Source organism: Anguilla rostrata, chromosome 6 (genome assembly GCF_018555375.3).
Source record: "Anguilla rostrata isolate EN2019 chromosome 6, ASM1855537v3, whole genome shotgun sequence".
Classification (NCBI taxonomy): domain Eukaryota; kingdom Metazoa; phylum Chordata; class Actinopteri; order Anguilliformes; family Anguillidae; genus Anguilla; species Anguilla rostrata.
The window spans coordinates 27,918,729-27,939,959 of record NC_057938.1 but is presented as its reverse complement, the minus strand read 5'-3'; the positions used below and the strand labels follow the sequence as shown (position 1 = coordinate 27,939,959).

At 39.8% G+C, this 21,231-nt stretch overlaps 2 protein-coding genes across 5 annotated transcripts; one reads left to right on the top strand and one right to left on the bottom strand.

Moving 5' to 3' along the window:
* Positions 1-5,732: 5,732 nt before the first annotated feature.
* pfn4 (profilin family member 4) lies at positions 5,733-7,399 on the bottom strand. 2 transcript variants are annotated; one of them, XM_064341027.1, is made up of 4 exons: positions 7,265-7,399; positions 6,481-6,615; positions 6,246-6,351; positions 5,733-6,081 (listed from the first exon to the last, which is right to left on the bottom strand). In XM_064341027.1, exons 1-4 carry the CDS (start codon positions 7,379-7,381, stop codon positions 6,053-6,055), a joined length of 387 nt encoding a protein of 128 aa, XP_064197097.1. In that variant the 5' UTR covers positions 7,382-7,399; the 3' UTR covers positions 5,733-6,052. The 2 variants fall into 2 exon arrangements, with proteins under 2 accessions (XP_064197097.1, XP_064197096.1); XM_064341026.1 differs by having other exon boundaries at positions 5,733-6,351.
* A 404-nt stretch (positions 7,400-7,803) lies between these two features.
* On the top strand, positions 7,804-17,909 carry fam228a (family with sequence similarity 228 member A). 3 transcript variants are annotated; one of them, XM_064341019.1, is made up of 7 exons: positions 7,804-7,942; positions 10,489-10,647; positions 11,618-11,695; positions 11,893-12,087; positions 12,256-12,336; positions 12,526-12,613; positions 17,465-17,902. In XM_064341019.1, exons 1-7 carry the CDS (start codon positions 7,931-7,933, stop codon positions 17,875-17,877), a joined length of 1,026 nt encoding a protein of 341 aa, XP_064197089.1. In that variant the 5' UTR covers positions 7,804-7,930; the 3' UTR covers positions 17,878-17,902. The 3 variants fall into 3 exon arrangements, with proteins under 3 accessions (XP_064197089.1, XP_064197091.1, XP_064197090.1); XM_064341021.1 differs by lacking the exon at positions 17,465-17,902 and adding an exon at positions 15,959-16,691; XM_064341020.1 differs by lacking the exon at positions 10,489-10,647 and having other exon boundaries at positions 7,808-7,942; positions 17,465-17,909.
* The last annotated feature ends 3,322 nt before the right edge of the window (positions 17,910-21,231 follow it).

The following is a 21,231-nucleotide window of genomic DNA, read 5'->3' as shown; positions in this document are numbered from 1 at the left end:
TGGAACAAAAGGACAAGGCTCTAACCTAACTCCTAACTGAAAAACATGGGGGAAAAATGATTACCAAAGAAAAGGGCTTCTCACTCCTACAGACTGCTACCTTAGTTTTAAATATTTAGTGTACAATGATTCCTAATACTAAGTACAGAAGAGTTAAGAGAGTTACGAAAATTACATAACACACGCGTGGCCACTATCTCTTAATTCAAACACACAATTACTAATCAAAGTTCTCAGCTAACACACAACTCTAAACTCCAGCAGAACGGCCTTCCTTGTGGAAATGGAAGAGAGAAGTGACAAGGTTGGCGTCAGCTAGTGTTTAAATCCTCCGCATTAGCCAATCAGCCAACAGCAATCCCTTCACCTGATCCAATCAGAGAGAGCCCCACCTGCAGCTCATCACATACACAGACACACCCACACACTGAATGCACACACTGGGAAGAAGAGAGAGTGAGCTGTTAATACAGGAACAAAACAAATCAATGACCAAGAGTTATAACATTAGGAACGGGGCATAATCCTTAAGGGGACTCTCCTTTTCAATACAAGGTGACTCATATATTAACAAGGACAGGGTGTAAATGATGTGTACACAGGCAATTTGGGTTAAAAAATTTTGAATGCAAAATAAAAACCCAAATGTTGTAGATTTGTCAACAACGTGAATATTTTTCAGAGGGAGGAATATTAAACTTGCAAGGACTGACAGAGCAATTACGGACAATCTTACCTGACTTATCAAAACGTTAAAACTTTTTTGGCAGGAAACACATTTTTGTGAGTCAACAAAAATTCATCAGCTAAAACTTTTGCCTTAGAAACCTTTGTTTTTGTTAATTGATATAAATGGCCATAGTTATAGCATGCGGTTTTTAAACACCCCCAGGAGAATTCAATCATGGAGTTGATCATACTCAGTAATGTCTTGTGATGTACACCACCGACCAAATAGGCTCTCTTTTTCCCAAATAAATTCCACATATTTGATTTTCTTTTCTAAAATGTCCACTTACAAATGTAAATTTGCTTTGAAGTTGTAGCTGTAAATGCTTTGAACATAAAGGCTAGTTCAAGGCAAAACAACACGTCACTAATCAGTAGAAGTGCTTCATGCAAAACACTACCAAAATCAATGCAAATTGGCTTAAAAGTACAATGTAGCATATGAGTAACTGAAATCGTGGCACCACATCAACACAAAGTGCACCCACAACACTAACAAATACTAGCTATGACAAACCACGTCTTAAAAAGACAACAGTCTCCATAGCATGATAACAGCAGACCCAATGCAACAAAATTACTTCAGATATCGAAACACAGCCCAATCTCAGACGGGCCCCAAAACATGTTACGACTCTACCCAAACCAAAACCCTACCAATGTTACAATATCTGGGAAGGTATAAAATCACCAAGTTGATGTGGCTACATGCACACTATCTGATCTTACCTTAATTATGGCAATACTCTGATCATGTAAATGTAAATGCTGGTCATGTAAATGCTTTCTTCTGATTGTTTTGATCACCAAAAGCATGAAATATAGCAACATAATTGCTGTATTCAAAACCCAATTAAGACACCTGGATTCTTGCTCAGTACATTCAGCACAATCAGTTCATTTCGGTCATTTGATTCTTTCAGTACATTCAGTTAGTTTCTTTCATTTAAGTCTTTCAGCACATTCAGTTCATTTTGTTAATTTGAGTCATTAAGTACATTCAGCGCAATCAGTTCATCTCATTCATTTTTCAGTAGGTTAACAAACTGAAGGAAACAAATGAAAGACCGGTCTGACGGGCTTCCACTCCACCACAGAAGTACACAAGCGATTTTGTATTATTTGTGTAATGACATAAATAGTATTTACAATGCCTACAGTGCAAATACTAAAAAAAATCCAGAATGCAAGTAGGCAAGTAGGCAAAAAGTCGCTGTTTGGATTTTTTGTGGACAGTGCCCACTGTACAAGCTGAGGTAGCTTCAATTGGTCAGGTCTAGGCTCAGCGACGTTATGCAGCAAGAAAATGAAGTCAGCTGAGTACCTGAATTTACTGAATAACCAGGTTATCCCATCAATGGATTTTTTCTTCCCTGATGGCACGTGAATATTCCAGGACGACAATGCCAAGATTCATCGGGCTCAAATTGTGAAAGAGTGGTTCTGGGAGAATGAGGAATCATTTTCACACATGAATTGGCCACCAGAGTCCTGACCTTAACCTCATTGAAAGTCTTTGGGATATGCTGGAGAAGACTTTACGGAGTGGTTCAACTCTCCCGTCGTCAATACAAGATCTCGGCCAAAAATTAATGCAATTCTGGATGGAAATAAATGTTGTGACGTTGCATAAGTTTGTCGAAACAATGCCACGACGAATGCATGCCGTAATCAAAGCTAAAGGCAGTCCAACGAAATATTGGTGTGTGACTTTTTTTTTGGCCAGGCAGTGTATCATGCAATCAAAGAGCTGGGCTAAGCTGTAATCCAATTGCTTTCAATTTTACACATGAAAGTGTTTGTCATTGCAATACAAAGACATATGGGGGCAAGGGACAGTGGTACAGTAGGGCTCCAGCAACTGCATAACTCATTGTGGACCCAGTTCCTTCATGTATTTGTTCTGTTATGTTGCTGCTTCTGTCAGTTTAGGGACTATTGCTTTTGATCACACAGACGGGAGGGGCTCGGAGAGCACGCCCTGCTCAAGCGAATCAATGCTGTCATTGGCTAATTGCTACTACCACAGGCTAATGGTGAAACTGTTAAATAGGAGTAGTTGCAGCTTCAGCGATAGGCAAGTTATCAAATTACTGTACTGAAAGCTGAGCCAAATGAACAAATCTTTACATGGAGGTGAGTCAGTATGTTTCGTTCACCAAAAAAATTGTTCAAAAAGAATGAATCGTTCATGAACAACACACCACTGGTCAAAAAGTGAGATTTCATTCACCTTGCAATAATCACCATAGAACCGTACAGACCCATCCTGCTTACATGCCAACACAATGGGACTGCTCCATGCACTGGTTATCTACAGGGTCTAGAATGTGCCATTACCCCAGAAGACATTTCAATATGTTGGTGAATGAGATGTGTGCGCCCTGGCAGGGGAGAGAACACATCAGCAAAATATTTTTGCAACCAGCCACATCTGCTTTCTGGCTCAATGAGAGATGATTAAATCACAAAGGACTGAGGTGGAATTGGCTGGTTTTGTTGCCTCAGTTCCCAACTTATTTCTCTCAATCTCCATAGTAACCAACAAGACAGGAACCACCTATCTCCAGGCTTTTAGCAACATCGCCAACTCGCTTTGTCACCGCAAACAGCCCTTGCCAACTGGAAAATAATTTTGAGTTAAGAGGAAGGGTAAGTACCTTACCCAGTGAAAAGTGTCTCAGCTGAGCCCCTGTATTATATTCGTGCTGCTGATGTTCTTGTGCCTGGAGCAAATGCTCACGTGCCAACTGTCCCAATGTGTAGAGTGGCTAGCGACCAAAAAGCAATTCAAAGAAAGAAAATCACGTGGAGGCTTGGGGCACCTCATACACTGCAAACAATAGAGGGTTCAGACACTTATCCAAATTCCTACTGTCTTTATGCACAAGTTTATGAATAATTGTTTTTAAAGTTTTATTTAATCGTTTCAAGAGTCCATCAGTTTGTAGACGATAGTAGTCTGCCTTGATTCAATTTCTAATAATTTGTTTATTTTGCTAGTGTGCGTGATATAAAAGATGTACCTTGATCAGTTACAATGTCTTTTGAGATTCCAACTCAGGAAACAATGCTTGTACAACACTCTTAGGCGATATTCTGCACAATAGCACTGTTTTGGGGTATCATATTGCATAGTCTACCAAAACTAGCACAAAACAATACCCCTGAGGACTTCAGTCCAATGGCCTGATGAGGTCCATACCCACATGTTCAAACAGTACCTCTGTTAATGGCAATGTTGAAGGCGCTTTTTGAGTGGCCATAGGATGAACTAGCTGGTGTCTGGGACAAGCTGCACACCACCGCTGCACCTCAGCTCAAATGCCCATCCAATAGAATCGAGCCATGAGCTTATTTAGTGTTTTATGCCCCCGAGGTGACCGGCTATCTGATTATGATGAGCCATCTGGAAAAGCATTTCCCGACGGCCTTATCTGGCCAACAACTGGGTTACTTCTGTTTGAGTGGCATGACTCACTCAATATAATCTATCTTTGATTATGGCAAAATAAGGGTGAGTGTCAGACATAGTGTATCATCCCAAGACTGCTTGAGCGAAAAGTCTTCCTGGAGTTGTATGACGGAAACCTGTGAAGTACTTGTTTAAGAAATTTCCTGGCTCTGCCCCTTCCTCTGCAGTGTCGGGTGACATTGCGTCACCACTGAACACACTGCACAGCTCACATTTCCTGTCGGTTGTGATCACTCCCCCACATACAAATGCATGACAATAGAAAACCCTGACTAAACCCTTGATAAACATACTTCTGAGAGCGTCTATATATCCAAGTGTACGCTGTTTCACCCCATGCCATGTTCCTGTAGGAATGTAAGCTAGAGGAGATAGACTTCAGCTGTGGTATATATCAAGTGCTTTGGGGGATTAGAGGACCTCAAGGCCTGCATGGTCAGCCTTGGTATGGATTCCCTGATCCTAAATGATGATTGACTAAATGGAATCTTTGTATATGTTGATTAAACGAATCTCATAGGCTGGAACAACAGTTCTTTGTCTCTGAAAACTATATAAACTCATATATTGTCATATATATATATATATATATGTACTTGTACCTTTTCCCGACTGGTCGTATTATTAAATTATATAAAGGAGCTCCTGACTGTCGTTTGTTATCTTTATCTTCAACACCATCACTTTTGTTAAGAAATTCCTAGACTATGATTACAAGTTAACTAGCCAAGCTACATCCGCTACACAGAGTGGGCCCTCTAGATGACAAGAAAGCACTAAACAGTTATGTCTATAATTGCAGGACTCATAAAACAAAGCTTCAGCAATCATCAAAAAGTATACTTCAAGTATACTTTTTGATGATTGCTGAAGCTTCAGTTAGGACCCACTGCTCTTAACCAGAAGCACTGCATTGTAAAATCACATATTATTCCACAAAACCGTAAAATCATGTACACAATGTCCAAATGCTGTTTTGAAATTTTTTGGTTTTTCATTTCTTAGGTTAACTGGTCACTCTGTGAAGGCATTCATAAAACCCAGGGACTAATTATTGATGTTTAAGATACTGTACCATCTCTTTACTGTCTCTTTTCCTCTTTCATTTCTCTCTTACTGTCAAATCCAGATCGTCCCAGTAACCACTGTCCATTCTATTCAGCATCTTGCCTATTGCTTTCTTTTTGGGAGCTTGTTTATTTCCTATGCCCCTTCCTTATGTATTTATCTGAGGAGATCTTTCTTTAGCTACTTTATTATATATTTTTTGCTGACAATACTAATTGTTGGTTTTTTTAGCTGACTTTATAGATTGATTATTGTGCACTGCCTTAGTTATATTCCAGAGTAATACTGATGTTAGCCGCTCTAGATAGTGGTTTGGACAAGTGTCCACTAACTGAATGTAATGTAATGGATATTCAGTAAATTATGATGTACATTTACAGTATGTATAGAGCAAAACAGTTTCAGAATCAGAATTGGCATAATTTTATATCATATCACATTCAATCAATAAACGAACTCATACTGTAACATCATTTAATGAGTAAATTACATTTTGGCAATGAAATAATTGTTACATAAGAAAAATGTCAACAAAACATATAGCCTAATGGTTACTTCAGCTTTTCTGTGTACTCCTAAGGCTGAATGAAGTGTTGTTAGGATATATAGGCTTAAAGTTGCTCTAATAGCTTAATCCATTTACACATGTTCAATGAGCCACTTGAAGTGACCTCTGTTTCCGTAATAAGAACATATCAGTGTGGCGTTACGCTGCCCAAAGCTTACGCATCAGAATTCCATGTTACCAAACGATGTTCCCTCCTTGAGTTTCTTCTGGATTCATTTTCCCTTTTCTCTTAGATATTCAGCTGGAGGAAAAAACACCACACTCAATAATCCATACTCACTGAGTACAAATGGAACATGAAATGTAATTGATATAATTAGCTTGATTTAGCTTTCTTTTGACACAAAGACAGTACACAGGACACCAGTAGATCCTGCAAAAAAGAATGGCTGTTATCCACCTTACCCAACTTCTCAACTGCTTCCACGCACACGCTACAGTACATGCTGTCGTTGTACGTGGCAACTATTACGTACACAGCTGTTCTCACTAATATTAGCCCATGTTCATTCTAGATAGGAGAGAGAAGAGGAGGCAGTGTGTGAGTGACATACTCAGCAGGCCACTTCCATTGTTTTAAGTAGCTGATATTACTTTATTTAGCTAACCACTTTTAATGTCAGACAAATCTTAAACTGACCGATTTACAGTATATAGAGTTCTTGTCAGCTCTGATGCAGGTGTAATTCTTTCCCAGGAAATGGACACCCTCCTCCCTCATCTGATTTGTATGCTGGAAGAAGTCTATTAACATCTGGATCTGTGGCACCGCAATCTGAGATCAAATGGTGGAGTGGAGTTCAACAGAATACATTAGAAAATAGCAGAATGTATCGTGCACAACACTGTAATACAGCTAATTAACTTTAGAAATGACTAAATTTAATAATATACTAAATTTAGTAAATAGCTAAATTATTTAGTAATGATTTCAAAGTAAAATGCCGTGTGGTTAATTGGGACAACAGGCTAACTATCACTATAAAAATATCACATGCTCGATATCAAGCTCGAAAGTCGTCTATTCATCCAGGGTCGCGGGGGGTGCTGGACCCAGCGTGCATTGAGCGAGAGGCAAAAGGGATGCAGCCAGAAACTAAAAAATATATACACCCTGGACAAATCGCCAGTCCATCGCAGGCCACACACACTATTCACTCACACATTCACACCATTAACCTGCCTGAATGTACTTGGACAGTGGGACGAAACCTGAGTACCCGGAGGAAACTCACGCGAACGCGGGGAGAACTTTAGCTAGCAATCGAAGATAACTAAACGTTATCCGGAGTTAAAGTTAGCTAGTCTAACCAAGTGAAAGCTAGCTAGTTAGATAAAGTTAGCTAGTCTGTCATCGTAATTAGATAGCAATTCATAAAGTAACGTTAGCTACAGTTAAAATTGTATGATTGGTGGACACTTACATTAAACCTCTGGGACGCTGCACTTACAGCTGCGTTTTTTGTGGTAAAGATAGCTGCATTTTCAACCTTTTTTGTGTTGATTAAGCAATCCGTTAGTAAATTTTGCAGCTGGTTCATCTTATTTCTCTCCTGTAACGCTAACGTTAGCTAACACATAAGATAAAACAGACTAATTTTACTATTGTTAATAATGATAATATTGAAATATGGCTACAGCTCGTTATGCTGCAGCTAAATTAACGCTAGCTTGCTAGTTTGGCGCTCGCCAGCTGTCCGGTATTGCCAGTTTTTTCCCCGATAGCTATCCACCGTTAGCTGCATACGCTACGTAGGCTATTTTGCTCAACGTTATAGACAGAACAAGTCCGATTTACTCTCATTGGATATTCTCTCACTGACGTTTGCAATACATTTTCTTGCCGGCTGACTCACTAGCTTAGTTGTCAATAGGTAGCTGCTATGCACTTCTTTCTCAACTTGCCTGACCAAAACATCCAGCCCACACCGGCGGATGTGTGCATCACCGTAGCAACAAAATTCACGCTTTGCAAAAGAATGAAGTCTTGGCACCTCACAGGTTTAAGCACCATATGAAATAGATTATTTTAGCCACACTGGACCTCTGCTGGAGGCTAATGCCCTTGGATATCCAAAGCGGTGCTCCTCATGGGAACGAAAGTGAGTAAAGAACAATGATGTGAAAAATGACCGCGTCTTCAGTTTTTAATTAACCTTGGTCTATATTGTTCAGGGTAGTCTACTTTAGTGACATGTAGCTTATAGCATTACTCTGGCGAGCAAGTAAAATAGCATGTCAACAAGTATTTGTGTCTATGTTCATTTGATTGTTGTAGTCTAACCATTTATTTATACTATTTTAAGTTAATTAATGTACCAAAGCGTGATCATTTATTCCAGTTGGGACACTGGCTAATTACATAGGCTACATGCATAACGTTGTATAGTTGGCTACTTGCCACAGTTAAGCTAACTAGCTAGCTGCCGTGTTACGAGGAATGCGATAGCCTGCTTCCCTAATGTAACTAGTTGGTTAACGTATTGTTACTTGGTGTTTACAGCAGCAAGGTAATCTCCACAGTTAAGCGCCCGCGAGCTAATCTTCCTGAATTTGCCAAAGTAATTTTTAGTTTGCTGAAGTTCTGCGAAACTTTCGGTTAATTACAACTATTGTTACCAAACCAGTTAATAAATGGCACAGAGACACATGTCAGTTCAGAACAAGAAAGGCCTATTGGCTGGCCCAGGAGGCTGGCATGATTACCGTTCACACACCTGTTCCAATGATTGTCTGTAAGCTTGCTGTGCAGGATATAAATGATTTTGTTGAGGAACTGTACTAAATAAAGGGTATCTTGTCTGTTGATCTGAAGTGGTTCAAAGGATAAAAAAGATAGGCCACCACGGTGCTGTCAAATTCAGGTCTTGTTCATATAGTAAAATAGACTGCATGCATACCTGATGCTGAAGTAGTAATTTATCCCGTCCCATTTCTGAGACTGCCAGGGTGGATCTGTTGTCACTGTACACCAGTAGCTAGCATGCATCAATATCTGTATTTTCTTTGCAGCCTACTAGAATCATGTCAGGGTTTGCTTTGTTGAGACCTGATGGCCCAGAGGCATCAGGTTACATGACAATGGCAAAAATGACACTATTCTTACAGGCAGTTTTGTAGTTGGCATTTGTAGCTCAGTATTCCTGGCTGTAATTTAACCATCGTAAGATCTGGGTCACTATTGGGGGGTGCAAACACACAGGTCAAGTGGTATCAGGCACCTCTTAAAAAAAAAAAAATTATTTTTATTTTTTAAAGGATTTTCACAACTTGAAATGAGTATAGGTACATAGGGTGGACATAAGATAAACAACTCAAGGCCTACAGTGTTGCCTTGAAGCACATGTTGTAGAGTGATTGTGATCCGGAGCCTCTCTCTGCATTTCTCTCCGAAACCTAAAAGCATGGATCTGATCAACTGGTCTCTCAACGCAATTGATAGTATTTTCTCGACGAGAAGAACGGGTCAGGGAGAGCCCTCTTGCCCTGACGGAACGTTTGCAGCCGGATACACGATGGACTCCTGGAACGAGTGGAGGGTCGTGTGCCTGTCGATTCTTTCCGTTGAGGATGTTGAAGACGTTTACTTGATTGGAATTATGATAACAGGCTTTCTGCTGTTTGGAGCTGGCAGCATCCTGATTTATCGCAAAATGCCGAAGGCGTTGGCAGCACTAATTGGGAAGCTGCCCGCCATTGAGGGAACGGGCAGGGCTGTCAACACTCAGACTCAAGCGATTTGTGAGCCCAATCGCAAACTGGATGCGATTGGATCGCAAATTCGCATGACGGATACCAACTTGGAGAAGTTGTCGGTTCGGCTCACTGAAATGGGCCACTAATTCGGATGATTGGAACAACGCTGAGAGAACCACAGGACTAAAGGTAGACGAAAAATGCAGAAGTCTGTCTGAACCCAAAACAATCCTTATCCTCATTGGCTCCCCCACATCGGCCTTGGAAGGCTGATATCTCTCCACTCTCCTGGATTGTTATGCAGCCAGATGCTCGGCCCTACCCCCACCTCCCTGCTCCTATGGAACTTTGTCTCTGGATCAGGACTCTTCGAGGTTATCTCCACGGCAACGGCCGTGTCCTCGTCATCAGTATCAGACGGCAGAGACAATGTTGAGACTGTGGTGGAGATGAAGTCCATGGACTTACACACACACGCACATGAAGACAACACACACACCACCTCCTACTCAACGCCTTCTTGGCTCCCACCCCCTCCCTCCCCCGTTACAGTGCAGTCTGCTGAGGGTTGATGCGCTGCGCCTGAGCGGCTGCGCGCTCCCCCCAGTGTCTGTGCTGCGACACTTCCCCTCCCCGACACCCTATCCCCTACCACATGTGCAAGTCTTCGAGTTTTTGTTGTAATGTTTGTAATGTTTGTAATGTTTTTATGATGTTGCTATGTGCTGAGGTTTTTTCTTCGTTTCAATGAAACGAGTGCCCTCTCGTTTCATTGAAAGGACTGTTTTTCTTCCTCCTCCTTCCTCCTGTTCTCTCATTTCTCATCTAATAAGTTGGCGCCGCAGATGGCTGCCTCGGTGTGTTGACCAAAGCAAATTCCTCGTATGTGTAAATGTACTTGGCAATAAATTCGATTCTGATTCTGATTCTGATTCTGATGTGTGTTTTGCAGGCAGGGGCAGAGAAAGTTTGTTATGAAGACATGTCGATATCTATGTCAGACAGCAGGAGATCCTGCCTAGGAAACAGGATACCTTTCCCCTCAAAATGTGTGGGGAAACGGAGAGCTCCAGAGGGTTGGCTGTCACACAGTTCCATTGGACGATTGCAGGCATGGACCTCTCACGGGCACACACTTGTACTCACCAGTACACATACACATAAACACATGCTCAGCATAGTGCTCCCAAAATGAATGAGGGGCACAAACTCAAACAAACAAAATGTGGATGGTTTATGTCCGAAATCCAAATCTTTTATTCTTTTATTTTCTCGCCTTATTTTATTACTAAGATTGACAGTACTACACTTCCAACAGTAACAGCACTATTAGAAGCTACCTGAAAGCTAATATCACTTAATGCATAACCAGCAATCAAGCTAACTAGATGTTTTCCTAAGGGGAGCAAAAGTTAATGGAAGGTGTTTTTCATTTTGGATTTGTAGACAGTGTGACTGCTCATACTCACCACTCAATCTGTGCTGTTCGGCTCCTGTAATTTCTGTCTGGTCCTAATGTGTATTATGGGTCCACACACAACCCTCTTCCATTGAGGCAATATCTTGTCACTGTTTCATTATCTCTGATGCTAGCTGTCTTGAGGAAGGAACTAACAACATAGGGAAAGTGTGATTGGAGGTTTAATGAAGTATGTTCAGTGCCATATTTAGAATACTTTTGACTCGTATAATCCAAAATCATCATGAAGAAATATTACAAATTACAAATACACTTCTTTTTCATGCATGCAATAAAATGTGTTAATTTGAGTTCTGCAAAATTTATATCAGTCCAACAGGAACAGTTCAATCTATGTTGTATCTATTTTAACTTTTTACTGTGCATGGACACTCCTTGTCATTTATTTTATATGACAACCAACACTGCATGCTCTCCATTTTCATATTTCTTTGGAATTTTCCTCAGAGCTCTCTTGGGTGTTGAAGACAGTCTCACAATGATATTAGCATTCAACACTGAAATTAATTCAGTGGAAATATTACAGAGTCACCTTAGGGGAAAAATCCTTGAAACCTGGTTTTGTTTATTTACATTTTTTGCTTTTTTCATACTGTTCCAGGCAATTGTAGAACATGAACACCAGGAGGCCAGATTGATTACCTGGCCAATGGTAGACACAGAGAAGGGTTTTGTCAAGGTAAGCATGTCCTGAAATAAAAGATTGTAATAAATAGTGTGGTGCTCTCTGAGAAAAGGAGGTAAGTGGTGATTATGATTCTAGCATGATATTGCTGAAAGTCCTTATTGCTCCCACAGAAATGTTACCTACTTCTACAAAACCTTTGATGACGACTGTCACAACTTGCCATGTAATGCCATGGGGTCTTGTCGCAGGATTTGGATAGCTATCTGAGCCATAGGGGGACTCTGGAGCTGAGGAAGAAAGAACTTCTGCACATGCGTTGGACAGAACGTGTCTGGATGCCGATCCAGAAGAACATCAGGGACCATCACTTACTTTGTCAGGGCAAAGAAGCAGAGAAGATGAGGAGTGCGGTACTGCACTATCTTGAGCACTGCAACACTAAGGTGTGCTGAGGGCTGATGATAATGGCACACACTTAACAGTAACATTACCTCTCAAACAACAACTGTATGTGCTATATTTAAACAAGAACTTGTACAGCAATTTTAGCAATTGGATGCACAAGCAAAATTGTCATGTCTCAATAAATCATACTGGTTGTTTCAAAACAGGGTTTTGTGTCATTGGAAAGCTATGATCCAAATGAATACGACCCATTTTTGCATCTCATCAGTGGACCACGGTACTTTAAGGTGAGTGGATTTGCAAAAAAATCAATGTCTTGGACAGTAGTATGGAGTTGTGAAAGCTCAGGGAGTTTAAAGGTTTGTAAATCTGAAAAATGGGACAACTACGAACAATTTCCTACTGGTTCTAATAGTGAAGACGCCGAGTAACAGGATTCAGAATATTTTCATGTTCAGAATGAGTGCTTTCTCCAGGTGTCCACTCCTTCCTTGAAAGACCCCCTGTTGCTCCAATCACGAGATAGGACAAGAGAAATGAGGACAGTCCTACACTGTCAAACAGGTTAGTAATTTTTCCCCATTACTTACAGTCAAACATTTTTGATTCTAGGTTTAGCTCACCCCTATGAAGGAGCATAGGGATTGGCAGTGGTTGGATGTAACACTAGGAACTGGGAAGTTACGGCTTGGTGGGGTGGCATGCCCCATACCTATACAGCACGGATAGTTTGGAGTTTTTCAGGGTTTCCTATAGAAATAACCACAATACACTCTCAGCCCTTAAGAACATTAACTTCTATACCTTATGTAAACTGTCAGAATTCACTAACAGTTTCACACGTCTACACAATAAATCCCCAAACTTTTTTCTCTCTTCTGCTTTTTCCTGCTGATTACATCATTACAAATTCTCCAATACCACAATCAATAATTCTTCCATAGGGCATTTAGCTGCATCTGCCAATTAAGAAATCTGATCTGAATAGCCAATTGCAGAACACTAATATACAGGCAAAAGGACGTTGGAAAAACTTTGTGATTGCCGTCTTGGTTCTATGAAGAATGGCAGCTAGCTTGCTTGCTAACTAATAATAATTACCCAAAAATTAAAAATTATATTATAAATTACAGAACAATAGCTAGCTAGACAATGACGTTAACTATAGTTAAAAGTTGAATACACTAAACCTGCTAGCTGCTAGTAGTTTCCACTCTCTACCTGTAACACTGAGATTAGCTACCTAGCAAGCGAACAACAGAGCTGTTGGACCAGGGGTTCTCCTCCATCTGACATTAGACTGGGGGAATCCCCTCAGAACCGCTATCAACAGGGAAAACCCCTTCGAAACCAATGTCAGATCAGGGAGAGGCAGACATGCAAATACATTACAAACTGCCCGTAAATTTCTTGCATCAATTACTCATTAAATTGTCTGGTTGGGACCACAAACCCAACATGTACAAATAATTTGAAAACCACGCATTTGGCTGGAAAACTGGATGTCAGGCAAGTTATTTGCTAACAAAGTTAGTATGTGTACTAAGTCAATGAAGGATTACTTCTCTACAATCATTCAAAAGAAAAAATTAGCACTTCAGGGGGTAATGATGGGGGAAAACAATATTTATGACAAGGTTGTCATTTTCTTTGTTGTCACCGATCATGAAATTCAACCACTGAAGCTACAGTGTTGCTGTAAGTTACCCAAACCTCAACTAACAGTTAGAGTCTACAGTTTAACTTGTAGGCTATGTATGTGTCTCTCTCCAGATTTAATTATCTTGTGGTTCATATATTTATAGGCATATTTATGTTATTATCAACTCATAACAAGCACAGTACAAAAAGAAATGATATCTCAAAAACATGTTTTCACCGTACAAAAATACTAAGTTACTCAGGTATACAAAGCACTGTCTATAACCCATTAATTAAAACTTGCAAAATCTAGACTTACTGTTAAAAGTATTGATTTTGAAATGAGGCCAAGTTACGACAAATAAAATTGCCTATCTTAGTTCACACAAATTAAACAAGCTCTATTCCAATGCAATGCTGCCCAATGTCATGTAACTTCGCCCTGTGTTTTTTTCATCTTACCATCAGAAGAGAATGTGGTCATTCAAACTTTGTCACAGTGTCAAATAACAAAAAATGTCCCATGGAAGAAAGAAGTCATCATTTAAATGGATGTTTTAAACAGCTGATAAAAACTTGCACTCCAGAAAGGATATGTTTATAATTGGTTGTCAAGTTAATTTTACAAAATGTACAAGTTCTTGTATATTTGCAACTGAAAGTAAATACCAATTGTAAAATACATACTGGAGGTAGATATGTATATACATAGATAAAATACTTCATTATTCCTGTAGGGACATTCTTCTAGCAGCATGTAACATTCACATTTACAAACAGACACGTATATCAAGAAACAAACAGTCATTCACACTAGAGAAGGGGGGGGGGGGGGGTGCATAAATAAATACAGATAAAAAATACAAATTACAAATATTTTGGATTAATAAATACATATTTAGTCTTACAAACCTATCCACATGTTTGCCCCAGTAATATACTGTGGGTCAAGTAAAGTTTAGCCTAATAAATACAATAGTGTAATTTATTTTTCAATGTAAAACAATTAAAAAAAAATCTTAATTGTAAACTCAATTTTCTAAACAAAATAATGTCAATAATAATGCATTTTATTCATGTGCTTTTCATACTACACCCAAAGCACTGGATCCAGACAATTGTTCATACAGCGTTGTCATTTTTACAGTTTAGGTGAATTGCATATTATTTCCACTTTAAATGACTGAGATTTCATTTTCATTTGACACATAACCTTTGAATGACCACATTCTCTTCAGGTAGTAAGACGAAAATACACAGGGCCAAGTTTCATGAAATAATTTAGGAACCATTGGGCAGCACTGCTTCGGAATAGAGAGTTTAATTTGTGTGAGCTAAGATATCAAATCAAATTCAAATCAAATTTTATTTATATAGCGTATTTTACAACAGTTATCCGATATTGTTTGTTGTTACTTGCCCTCATTTTTATATCAATACCTTTAACGGCAGGCCTAGATTTTTAGTTTTAATGGCTTATAGACAGTGCTTTGTATGCGTAACTTGGCATTTTTGTACGTTGAAAATGTGTTTTTGTTGAGATACACATAATTGTATACTCTACTTTATTCAGCGAAAACTTGGGAAACAATGCAATCCTATAAAATGTATGGTACACTACATGGCCAAAAGTATGTGGAAACCCCTTCTAATTAGTGGATTTGGCTACTTCAACCACACTCGTTGCTTAAAGGTGCACAAAATCAAGCATGCAATATCCATAGACAAACACTGGCAGTAGAATGGGTCGTACTGAAGAGCTCAGTGACTTTCAGCATGGCACTGTCATAGGATGCCACATTTCTGTCCTGCTAGAGCTGCTCCGGTCAACTGTAAGTGCTGCTGTTGTGAAGTGGAAATGTCTAGGAGCAACAACAGCTGAGCCGCGAAGTGGTAGGCTACACAAGCTCACGGAACGGGACTGCCGAGTGCTGCAGCACGTAGCGCGTAAGAAACATCTATCCTCGGTTGCAACACTTAAAACCAAGTTCCAGACTGCGTCTGGAAGCAATGTCAGCACAACAACTGTAGTTGGGAGCTTCATGAAATGGGTTTCCATGGCTGAGCAGCAACACACAAGCCTATGATCACTGTGCATAATGCCAAGTGTCATGCTTGGAAAACACAACACCTCTGGAACAGTGGAAACACGCTCTCTGGTGTGATGAAGCATGCTTCATTTCATGTTTGGTGGAGGAGGAATAATGGTCTAGGCCCTTTACTTCCAGTGAAGGGAAATCATAATGCTACAGCCCTTTCTTGTTTCAGCATGACAGTGCCCCCATGCACAAAGCAAGGTCCACAAAGAAATGGTTTGCCATGTTTGGTGTGGAAGAACTTGACTAACCTGCACAGAGCCCTGACCCTCAACCCCATTAAGCGCCTTTGGGATGAATTGGAATGCCAACTGCAAGCCAGGCCTTTTCACCCAACATCAGTGCCCAACCTCACTAATGGTCTTGTGGCTGAATGGAAGTGAATCCCTGCAGCCATGTTCCAGAATCCAGTGGAAAGCCTTCCAAGAAAAGTGGAGGCTGTTATAGCAGGCAAGGGGGGGCCAACTCCGTATTAATGCCCATGGTTTTGGAATGCAATGTTCAGGTGTCCATGTACTTCTGGCCATGTAGTGCATTTTCTTTCTGTTCCTTAAGTCTTTGTCCAGTGACCTCCAAATTTTATTTTCTTGGAAAAACCTGACGATTAGATTTTTCAGAGCTATCTCTCATTTGTCATATGATGTCAATGAAATTAATGCACGTATAGAGTCCATATCAGCCTATTAAACAGATTAGTAAGTAATGAAGCCTTCATAATTGGTGACATTAAATGTCCAGTGCAACAGGAATTTTGTTTGGATTTTTAATTACAGGGCATGTTTTCACCCACAAACATACAGAGGAGTTGCTCAAGATTAATCTGGGTCATGTACCATTGTCGTATTGTTACGGGGCAACAATGCGTCTCTCAGGGGCAACTGAGAAGCCTAACAGGTACAATGCTTCTGAGTATTCAAAAGACACATCACAACAAACCTAATTATTGGATAATGTAATTAGTGTATGTTTTTAAGTTGCGGCCAAGCACTGTACATGGGCAAGTTGCAGCAGCTATAGCATTTGCACCACATCTGAAGTATTTTTTTATTTAGCAAATTTAGGTTTAACTCTTTATGAATTGTTTATAAGGTAAGGCTTGCATAAATGTGCTTTCTCAAGATGTACATAGCCCCAATCTATGCTTGAAATTAAGTTAGCTCAAAATATAATAATAAACACAATAAACAGACTCAAATATAACAAACTGCTGACGCAGCATTATACTGCATATTCCAGGTCACATACGTCAGAATTCAGTCTGCCACTTTTTAGATGCCTTTCAACACCAGTGGTTCATTTAAGCCATTGGTTTGCTAAATAATAGTTTATTCTCAAGTCCTTAATTGGCTGCTGAAACCCACAAATACTTTTTTTTGTTGCTTAGCATATAAAAACAATCAAAGCAATTCCTTACATAGTTAACTGATTCTTTGCATCAAAATTGGCTGAAAAGAGGAACCAGTAGATGCAGGGTTGGCCACTCCTGTACTAGGTCATTCGTGTCAGACTTGCCACTGAAACAGCTTTCCCATAGTAATCAGCCCTGTACCAGGACTTTAAATAGTAATGTTCTGGCCAAGGATTCAACTCTCATTACCTTGACTTAGAAAACTTAGTGTGTAAAGCCTTTTTTATGTGCTGGGCAAACTGCTGGACAATCATTATATTGCATGGATAGGAAACAGAGGTTTTGCCAAAATGCAGCAGAAAGAAATGGTCCTGGACCCTTCTGTCTTGGCTCAAGAGATCTCCGATGCCAGGGACGAGCTCCACTACAAGATAGCGGTGTGTGGGGCATCACCTTATATTTGTGCAATACTCTCTCGCTGTATGTCACCATTTACATTAATTAAAGATGGTCAAATATCTACTTGTAGTCATTACACTTCAAAAAACAAAAACCTTTCAAAACCACAGCCCATTCAAGAGGCCAGTTATTATCCCGGACACAGCATGCTTCACCCCACCTCAAACACAATCATATTTAGGGGTCCAAGCAGCGAAGCTGGTGGAACCCTATTGTATCTGTTCGGATTATTATTATTAGGGGTCCAAGCAGCGAAGCTGGTGGAACCCTATTGTATCTGTTAGGATTATTATTATTAGGGGTCCAAGCAGCGAAGCTGGTGGAACCCTATTGTATCTGTAATTATTATTATTATTATTATTATTATTTTTCTCCGCTAAAAGTGTCTGAGGCTCAGCAACCATAAGTTGTAGACCAACCAAATTTGGTAGGTGGGTTCCTATGGCCCCCCACTACTCAGGCACTAAAAATCACCTATGTCGGCCAGATGGTGGCGCTATTACAAAGGGTCATGTTGAAAAGGTCATAACTCCCACACCGTAAGTCAGATTAACACAAAACTTCATCGACCAATGCATCTGAATGTGCTCTACAACTTTGCCAATGGGAGCACCTATGTCCGCTATATTGTTTGCCCGCCATTTGGACTTTTTTATTAGTTGGGGCGCGGAAGAGCTGGAGCTCCAAATCTAGGTGTTACGACATCTAGTAAACTTCTTTACGGAAAGCGACATCCATGGCGACGCAAGTAATCCGACACCGTAGGGTCTAGTTTTTATCAGTGAGGGGAGGGTCTGAACGTCGGGGAAGCAATGGAAGACAGTGCCAGCCAGAGTGCATGCTAGGCTATTAAAGGTTTGTTAGTAAAAGCTTTTTGAGAGGATGAATAATTACTTTCCTTTGGCATGGATCCATTTTAAGACAGTATCGGGTGAGTTCGTTCAGTCTTTAAATCTGTCATTATGCTGAGAAATAGCTAAACCATTTTATTGGTAGGTTTTGAGTTTCTGTGCAAACGCACGAAAACACGCTGGTATGACAAAACAATGATGGCAATACATGTATAGTCCGCTTCGTTCCGTTGCTACCATAACATAACAAACTATCTTGTGTCTTCAGCTGCAGTTTCTCGCTGCAATTTCTAATATTGAATATAAACAAAAGACGCAATTTATGCTGTAGTCTGCCAATGTCTAAATAAATAATACGGTACGCTGAGCGCAGGTAGCAGGGGTGGCGAGTTGATATTTCGTTTTTTGTTACTAAAAGTTTGTTAGTAAAAGCTTTTTGAGAGGATGAATCATTACTTTTCATGGCGTGGATCCATTTGAAGACAATATCGAGTGAGTTCGTTTAGTCTTTGAATCCGTCATTATGCTGAGAGAAATCGTATTCTCAATTTAATCTCTAAATTGACTGTAAGCTTAGGGTTGTAACTAGGTAGTTGTTTCGTAGGTGACTTAACTCGTCTTAACTATTGCTTGTATTTTTGCATAGACTGCATTGTTGCTGTTCTTGTTTGTGTTAGTGTTAATCAGTTTAACCTACAGGGTCCAAGTTGAACGGTTGTTCCCTGCACTTGGAACGGTAGGCTACTGCCCTCTAGGGTTTTCGACACACGTGTTCCTGATTATGATTATACACTTTGTTGTACTATCGTTCCGGATAAGAGCGTCTGCCAAATGCCTGTAATGTAATGTAATATTCCGTAGCAACAAGATAAACCCGACATTAGCCCTAAAATATGCCAATACAGCAGTGAAAATGCTGCTCACTGAATAACAAAATAAACGAGACAAAGTTTTTTTTATTATACCATGTCATTCTACAGTCAATCTCTGGAACTAAACATTGAATAAATATACAATCTTACCGTTGGTTTCACGCGTAGAGATGTCCCTTTTGCGACTGAGTGGTCATATATTGTCTCGGACAATCCGTTTGTGAAATAGTCGACCCAGGCATTTGTGACGCCTGGGTCGGCTACCTTCAAAAATAGCTGTGCGTAATACCACACCTGTTGCTTACGGCGTTGTCGTCCTTTTTAGTACAATTTGGCTTGATTGACAATTCATTTATTCAGTAGGTGAGAGTATAAGCTTTCTAACGATGTATAACATGTCCGATTTTGCTTTTGGAATAGCGTTTTATAGGTCAGCGTAACCGAAAATTTTCTTATCTGCCTATGTATAATTAAATAATATGGTAGGCTACTCTGCGCACAGCACACAGGTCGCGAGTTGATATTTCGTTTTTTGTTTCGTTTTTTTCTCAGTGTCGTATTTATTATTTGAAATGTATGTGTTATTGTTCTATCTGTCTGTGAGGCGCTCTGAAATGTGCATTCTCTGCTAAACTGAGCAGTGGATTGGAATATGTGTCTGACGTAGTGTTGCGCGGTATACCGAAACTTCAGCACTTTTTCGGCACTTAAAAAAAAAAGAAACGGTTAGGTATTAGAATTTTTCGACGTTCGGTAATTTTGTGTCAAATGTAAAAGCCAGGGAAATGTGTCTCCCGCATTACCGATTGAGAGGATGTAAGTGTAATTTGTCAGAATCTTCGCTAGATGGCAGTAGCAAATAAGGTTGGCAAGTGAGGTGACCTGCGCTTGTGCATTCTTCGTGGTTGATACAGCGCAAGCTTAGACTCAGTTCACTTCAGTAGCAATAGCTGTTCTAATTTGTAAATATTTTATTATAGGAAGATGCTGTATTGTTATTGAAATATGCTGTTTTTAGATATATTTTAAAGTGAAAGACCTGTTTACAGATAATTTACTTTACAATTGTTTAATTTTTGAAATATATTTAATATAGTTTTCTATGGTTTAGTGTTGTAACACTATAGGCCTATGCTTATTGATATGTTGAACAGGCTTCAACTTAAAGGTTGTTAATAAACCAGGTTTTTAATAAACCGTGAATTCGAAAATGTGGTCAACCCTTGTGGACATTACGTTTCTGATCTATTAAGGTAATTTCAGTATCGTTAGGTACTGAGTATTGAATCAGTATCGTTTCAGTGTCAATTATTGTGATACTACACCTGGTATTGGTATCAAAGTCAAAATTTTGGTGTCGTGACAACACTAGTGTGACTTTTTTAGTTGCGGCATGGAAGCGCTGCAGCTGTACATACACATCGGGCCATCTAAATGTTACAACATGCCATCTAAGTGTTACAACATAGTAAAGGACTTTACGGGAAGCAGCCAGGATATATCCATGGCGACTCAACTAAGTCATCCGCCAGCATCTCTTAGCACAAAATTGGCCATAAGTCATCAATAGTTTATACAATCATCATGATATTCAGTAGATATGTTGGGTGAAGGTATATGATCATGAGGACAAAGCCATTTTAAAATTGCTCCATAGGGGGCGCGATAGTGCCAATGCTTGGACCCCTCCCAACGCCGCTTGCGGCTTTAATTGTTTAAGTGTTTGTATATTGAGAGTACAAGGAGTGCAGTAAGATCATTGCAATAATGCACCACCACAACCACATTATTACAACCAAAAAAAGATTCTTCAAATCTGGATCCTCTTAAATGCATTTTTGAGATTCAAGTTGACACTGCACTTGAATCTCAAAGTTATGCGGCACTCTTTAAGCAGTTGCCGTATAACTGGAAT